The sequence below is a fragment of the Hyalella azteca genome, unplaced genomic scaffold (assembly GCF_000764305.2).
Source record: "Hyalella azteca isolate HAZT.00-mixed unplaced genomic scaffold, Hazt_2.0.2 contig5918, whole genome shotgun sequence".
Lineage (NCBI taxonomy): Eukaryota > Metazoa > Arthropoda > Malacostraca > Amphipoda > Hyalellidae > Hyalella > Hyalella azteca.
This window is the reverse complement of record NW_025936095.1, coordinates 373,576-381,592: the sequence shown is the minus strand read 5'-3', so window position 1 is coordinate 381,592 and position 8,017 is coordinate 373,576. Positions and strand designations below refer to the sequence as shown.

Genomic DNA, 8,017 nt, shown 5'->3' with positions numbered 1-8,017 from the left:
TCACGACAGTGAAGGCACTCACGACAGTGAAGGCACTCACGACAGTGAAGGCACTCACGACAGTGAAGGCACTCACGACAGTGAAGGCACAGCACTCACGACAGTGAAGGCACAGCACGCCACGCACAGGCCCCCCATGAGGGCCAGGAAGCTCCTGTAGCCCGCGGTTTCCTCCCGTGAGAAGTGCGGGTGTTGGCAGGGCAGCCCGCAGCCCCGTACCCCGGGGTACCAGGCCTCGGGGCGTGGTGTGGGTACCAGGGGCACCACGCATGCCCCGCTGCTGCTGTTGTACTTCACCTCCCGCAGGCTGCTGCTGCTGCCCTGCACGTAATTATATTACGTGTAATACCCATCACTTAATTTGTATTGATTAAACAATGTGCTTTAAAAAATTATTGATTAATACCCATTAATACCCATTTATTGATTAATACCCATCACCTCCCACAGGCTGCTGCTGCTGCCCTGCTGCGGGTAATAATATTACATGTAATACCAGTCACTTAATATATGCATTCATACAAAAACGAGTAATAAACACTCTATAATACACTCTGATATAGACTTACACTTGAAAAATTATGATCTTTGAATGAATTTTGAACAAAAAATTTTAAAAATAATGTAACTCATTATAGAACAAGACTTTCAATGGCATCATGAAAATTCTTAGAACAACGAAAACATTAAAATCTGCACTAACTTAATTTGGTTTGAAATATTGATATTTGAGAAATAATATTTAACAGTAAACCCTTGAATTGGAAGAGATGACAGCAACTGACAGTTACATTATTTTTTATTATTTTATTATTATATTATTTAGCAACTGACAGCAGTACTGGTGCCCTCACAGCCTCACACATGTCCTGCTCACACAACACATTATTAATACACCACATGGTGCCCTCACAGCCTCACACATGTCCTGCTCACACAACACATTATTAATACACCACATGGTGCCCTCACAGCCTCACACATGTCCTGCCCACACAACACATTATTAATACACCACATGGTGCCCTCACAGCCTCACACATGTCCTGCCCACACAACACATTATTAATCCACATAGACTTATATAGAAACTCATACAGAGTATTGTGTAATGGTACCAAGTACTGTATAATCCTACCAAGTACCATATACTCGTACAGAGTATTGTGTACCTAATGGTACCGAGTACCATATAATCCTACCAAGTACAGTATAATCATACCGTATACCGTATAATCCTACTGAGTACCATATAATGGTACAGAGTACTGTATAATCATTCTAAGTACCATATAATCGAACCGAGTACCGTATAATTGTACTTAGTACCGTATAACCATACTGAGTACCATATAGTAATCGTACTGAGTGTAGGTATAGTCACACCATCACAGTCTGTTTAAAATTCAACTAAAATTGTAGATAAGTTTGCAGTTGCAAAGAATTAAGAAAAAATTCTTCTCAGAAGTAAGAATAAAATATAAAGTTTAGCAAATTTAGCAAACTGATTTTTACATTTTCTTAATTTTTTAGAAATAAATCAAGAGAACTGAGATAAAAGGGCTTCAATTGCGCGTGTAAATTAATGAGCTTTAATTACATGACGGAAATGAAGGGAAATTATAAATTGTTTATTATATAGACATAGATCTTACCTTTACTAGCCTGGCAGCAGTAACAGAAACAGAAATAATTACATCAAAGATTAAGGGTACAAAATTTCCCTCGGAAGAAATAAGAGCAGGCATTAAAAATAATCTCATAGTAAAAATGTCCATAAATAATGCACAGAAACATTCTGCCTCTAACAACTTTTGAAATCATTTCATAATGAAATTATGTGCCAACATGAAAACGAGAAAACCATAGCTATGCAGGAGATTTCAGGACTCAATTTTATACAAATTTTCAAATGACTTATGGAAATTTCAAGGAATTACGAATCAATGGATTCATCATTTCCCAAGATATATCATCATAGGTACATCAAATAGAACAAGTGTAGAAAATCCAAAGTATTCAAAGAATTTATTTTTGCAAAGCAGTGATAATTAAACAATGAAATAAGCTGTTGAACTTGCATGAGGAATTTTGAAGGAATTTTTTGCATATTCAACAAGAACTCATTACATAACCACCACATAATATCACAATTCTTTTCAACAATACATGATCACATAATCAAAGTGATACAAACTGCAAGCAACAAACACTATAGAAGACTATGAAAATAACTGGTCTAATACAAAATTTAAAATTTATTCATAATGCCATGAAAAGAAACTTTTCAACAGACTGACAAAACACCAATAAAATTTCAGGAAGACAAAATCTCTATCACATTTGTTAACAAATAGATATGTTACTATGCCATCAACATACCGGTAACATGAAAACTAGAAGTACATAATTGATGAACTATAATTCATGAGAGAAATATTACATATGGTAATTAAGTGTATGAAGTCTTACCTTGGGAGGAAGATACAAGGTGTTGGTGTTGTTGTCACAAGGAGGGAAGAACACGGAGCAGAGGTAAGGCTGCACTACGCCCCAGCACCGAGGCACCAGTCGCAGGGAGCGCCCCCACGCCTCTAGCTCCGCCTCAACATTTATATTGCAGTCAGTCAAATTATTCAACTGGCCACAAGTGATAAGCATGACCGAGTTTTTCTTTATATTATGCAAGAGCGTATATGATGAAAACCATCTGCTAAGTTGAAATCTGGTAGTGAAAAGTTTACATCATAGAAATTTAGTTGAAGTTCATGAGAGAAAGAATCAATTTTGCAAAATTACACCACAGCACAATTCTAATCCATTCCATGTATTGCCTGTTGTTATTTTTAAAATAAACTCATGCCGAACCATGAATGAACCTATTGGCTATAGACCAATTAACTGGAAGGCATCTTCAAGTGAAGAGTTTGAGTCATAATTTCATTAATCCATCCAATTGATATTTATACATGGTACTTACTAAAACAGCAAAGCTTATTGAAAAAATATCAACTTCCCTGATAAAACCTTAACTGGGAAGAGAAACACCCTGAACATATAGGTATTATAAAATTTAAAAACTGGAATAGTTACAATATTAACAAATTTGTTCAAGGGAATTATTTCAAGCAACTTTGTGACATTTATATATAATAAGAGTAATAGAGCATAAAAAATATAGATACTTAATTCAATTTTGAGCGCTTACGCACCAAGGCAGCACGCTGACTATGCAGCCGAGTGAAGGCAAGGCTGGTGTGCGTGTATGGCAGGGAGGCTCCGAGACATTCATTGTATTGCAATAGTTCACATTTGGGTACCGCCATGCAAGAGGTGCCCTTCATGGGAGATTTCAAACACAAAAATTATTACTGACCAATAAGTATGACCAATATTCAAATTCAGTGAAAAATATATCATATCATTGCATTATTACTTCACTTCTATCACTATCACTTCAATCATTGCACTTATACTTATATGGGTTGAACAAAATTTGATGTCATGCCAGATGGCTTATTATTTAAGCAGCAAGCATTTCACATATAAAATAACTTCTAATCTTAACTATAAAATAAAGTTACTTTTTAGGAGACATAGAGAACGCTGCATTCAGTTCTACACACCTGTTGGTCTGCACTGAAGGAATTGGAAGAGAAATCTTGATTTATTGGAAGACTCAATGATTGACTCGAGTGTACAGGAAGAGGCGGTGGCAGGCTGACGCTTGAATTAGTTGGCGATGCTTCAACTAGTGAACTTAAGGGGATATTCACAGTGGCAGTATTAGGCTTCCAGGCTTCAACATTAGGTTGATTGATATGGTTGGGAAGTGACTCGAGTGTATCATTAGAGAAACTAGGTTTTTCAGTGTCAGTTCTAGAACTGTTTATAGTAGGGAAAGATGTATTTAATGGAGAGAAGCTAATATCTGTGCTGAGGTCTGATGAACTGTGATTTGAGAGTGATTCTGAGCTTAAAGCCTGAATTGAAATATTTGATTCCTCAGGAAAAATTGTCCATGATGCATCAATCACCTGAAATAGAAGTGCAAGTAAGAAACTTTGTACATGCTTTACAAGATATTACAATTACTTACATATATGAGTATAGGATAGAAAATTTCACATGTATCAGTGAAATTTCAACAATTTATCGGCAAATTTCAATCCTGTTAAGAATTGGCAACAGGCCTACGGCCTACTAAATGCAGCTAAATCAAGCATCACATGGTGTAATAGGTATTCATAGATATTTACAAGTTCCAAATCCAACAAACTTTAGTATGAATTGGAAAGTAGGTATCTATTTAGAACTTGCATAAATAGCAATGACTATTTCAAAGACTTGATAGAAATCACCAAGTTTAATTTGTCTATAAAGAAGATAAATCAAGCATAGTAAAACTTTGTCCATAATTGGCAACATAATCCAGATTAGGTTGGGCTTCAATTTAGTGTGGGTACCGTAGTTCAGTTTCAGGAAAAGGCTTGAATAAAAAACTGAAATAACATTCATTATTGCAAGATGGGAACACAAAGGAAAATTGGTAAAAAAATAAATTGACACAAATGTTAACTTAAAACCATACTGCCATACAAGTAGTAGATCCCCCTCCCATATTTTACTTAGTAATGACACAACATATTTTACTTAGTAAAAGAATGTAACAAGTTCCTTACCAATTAAAAGTTATCTGATATCTGAAAATGAGCATACCATTGAGCTGATCAGTGTAATCATAGCAGTTGATACTGGACTGCTTGAAATTTCATCAAACAGATATGCATTTCATAATAGAAAAATATAGCTGTTATGTTGTAGACTGCAATACATATATATACTGCAACACTATGTACCAGGTCAGTCAAAAGTATTGATCAAATGCAGGGTATGCAAAAGTTATCAAACAAGAAGCTAAGGTTATACAACATGTAAAAAATTGACAGAAGTGACAAAAAATAAATGTAATAACAATTTCATTTGTTTTCCAAGTAAAAAAATAGTAATATTATTGAAATAAAAATAGAATTAAAAATAATAATTTATGAATGTTTTTTTACAGCCATATTATTTTTTATATAGTTATTGCAATTCAAATTTTATGGCTAACACAAATTTGCTAAGCTATTTCTCAAAGATTCTTATTATCAGGATCAAGGATTCATTAAGGCAGAGGTAAGGTAAGGTAAGGAGGTAAGGATCAAGGATTCATCAAGGCAAAACATAACAAAATATACAACATTGCTCACCTCAGTGACCTCTTCTGCCTCTGTAGCCACAGATGTGTGGGCTGATAATGCCCCTACATAGATGAGATGCAGGGACATAATTTGCCACCTCAACAACATACCTAGAAATAAATTCAAATCATCAGACAGTTTATAAATTCATACTTCAGAAATTCAATGAAAGTAAAAATTAAATATATTATAATTATGATGGAAATTAATAATTCTATGCTGCCTTCTAGCATTTAGTGAATGATACAAGCAGGGAAAGTTCTATTCATGGCATTGCTCAGTAAGTCCCATCAAACTGTGTAATAAGGGAAGGGCAGGGTAAATCGGGACAGTCATCCCACATTTCGTAGAAATGTTGTAGCAGCTAAAGTAGGTAATCAAAATATTGAAAAACTAAAAGAAGTGGCGTAAAGTTCAACATTTTTACTATCTATGTAGCATAAAGCAAGTTATGAAATCATACATTTACTACCTTCAAAAAATCCATGAAAAAAAAAAAACAAAGAAAAGTGAGATTTTGGAAAAGTACCTCTGCTAAGATCTGTAGTAAAAAAATATTTGTCATATTAAAAAATTTTACTTACATAAAAGTTGCACACGGGTGTTGGCTTAAAAACATGATTGACAGAATTTGCATCTCATTCCAAAAAAAAACGGCAGCCATTTCCGCATGATGGGGTATTAGGGGACACCCCCCCAGGGTAATAAGGGACACCCCTAAAAACACATTTACAGTAGAACCTCAGCTAGCAAGGGCTCCAGACTCTAATTAACTAAAAAATCAATTAACAACAAAAAATTTGATTACATTAACCTCACTCAGCGAAAAAAATTTCACATGGCAAAAAATTAATCCATCATTGGTCATCACAAAATTGAGCATAGAATCTCATAAGACGGAATTGTGCACCAGGCAACAGAGAATGAAAAGTAATTAACCTAAACTATGATTCATTTCTCCAAAAATATGATTTTTTCAATCTTTTTTTTTTTTGTTATAGTGAATTCACATGACCTAATTAAATGGTGTATTGGTGTGAAATTACAAACCGTCCTGAAAATGCACACATCACTGCAGCCACATCAACATTATCCTCCACATCCCCCACTCCCAGGCTTGTTCAACGGCGTCCTCTAAGCTACAGGCTGCATAGTGCATACCAATATTTAGAAAAAAAAATTCCATGACTTTTCCATGACCTGGTTCTAGCAATCTTTAAATGCTAACTGAAAAGAGAGTAGTTGGTGCAGCAGAATCAAACTTTGCCAGAACATGTACAAGATGTGTATCAACATTCAAACCTAGGTACACTTCCACTTGTATATTTGATCTTACAATTTTATTATGAATTTGTCTACACTGGTTACAACTTACAAATGTACTAACTGCTTGGCATCAATGGGTTAACATGTGCAGCACAGAAAAACACTTCATTTTTTTCTTCATTCATTTGCCAATTCCATGACTTTCCATAACCTGAAATGAAATCCCATGACTTTCCAAGCCTGGAAAATAAAAAATCAAATTCCTAGACTTTCCAGGTTCTCCATGACCTTGACTGGTACGCACCCTGAAGCTATTTCCCAGTTTACTGGTCTAATCAGGTCTATAATTCTACATCATCTATTACTGAAAAATTGGACAGAAACCACATGTGAATTAGACAAATATGACCATGAATGTAGCTAAGTTCATCATTATCCATTCTATTTATTATTCTAAAAACTCTTTGCCTCTTTCCAAATTTTTTCAGAAAAAAATTCACTAATTACTGGAAATTTAAAAAAATCTAATACGAAACAATTGTTTTCAACAGCAACGAAGCAACGTTATGAAACTTCAGTTCTGTCCCTTTACTCCATTATTCTAAAGTGAAATTGGCTATTATTTAGTTAGCCTGTTAGGTAAGGCATTTGGAAATAACTACTCTATAAAGCCTCATAACTCATTTGCCAGTTGACACATGACACTTGACACCATGCAGCCGCAGGATGCAACACGAACACCTTACACCGTTTACCGTTACACGTACATGCTACAGACTAAAGTTACAGTACTGACTACTGAGTACGGCAGTACGGTACAGTGAGTAGAGTTACAGTTACTTACAGACTTACCTACAGTGTTGTCAGTGACTCAGTGGTACAGTAGGGAGTAGGTACATACACTTGTTACAGTGTACACCACATAAACTTGTTTAGTTGATTGTTCATTTAGTATAGACTATATATACAATAAAATACAATAATTAAATTCAATCATGGAATACCTATATGGATAAGAACATCAGATTACAAATTTTCAATAGACAATCCTTATTATTATAATATTTTGTTATATTAAGACATACTGGAAAAAATTGCAAATAGTAATCAAGTAGCTACTAGCTAGTAGGCAGTAGCCACTGTTGACTGCTCCACAGATTTCTTAAATTGATGGCTTAACCATACCTAAAAACCCAAACCCATACAAAATTTCATCACTATTCTTGACATTGTTTACAATTTCAATACTGTTCAGTGTTCAACTGCCGTCATTGCAGGAGCCAGGAGGCAAGACCTGCTACGGTAGTTATTCGACTCCGACAAGCATGTGTCAGGTCACAACACAGCAGAATGTTTGTTTACACGGATTTTTTGACCAAAAAATGAAAAGTGAAGGAAAGTTATCATGAGCTGGGCGATACAATTTTCTCAAATTTAATGAGATAAACTATCAAAATAACCAGTTAAAAATTATAACTCACTTTGTCTATAATTTTTTATGCAATCTT

At 34.9% G+C, this 8,017-nt stretch overlaps 1 protein-coding gene across 1 annotated transcript in view; it reads right to left on the bottom strand.

Annotated features, from left to right (window-relative positions):
- LOC108670048 overlaps nt 1–7,476 on the bottom strand; it is an 18,649-nt gene extending 11,173 nt beyond the window's left edge. Inside the window, exons 1-7 of the mRNA XM_047880688.1 lie at nt 7,362–7,476; nt 5,253–5,353; nt 3,627–4,037; nt 3,213–3,338; nt 2,473–2,604; nt 996–1,046; nt 100–321 (exon numbers count right to left, since the gene is read on the bottom strand). Coding sequence (XP_047736644.1) covers nt 100–321; nt 996–1,046; nt 2,473–2,604; nt 3,213–3,338; nt 3,627–4,037; nt 5,253–5,351 — 1,041 coding nt within the window. The 5' untranslated portion in view covers nt 5,352–5,353; nt 7,362–7,476. The remainder of the gene's footprint in view (nt 1–99; nt 322–995; nt 1,047–2,472; nt 2,605–3,212; nt 3,339–3,626; nt 4,038–5,252; nt 5,354–7,361) is intronic.
- Between the last annotated feature and the right edge of the window lie 541 nt (nt 7,477–8,017).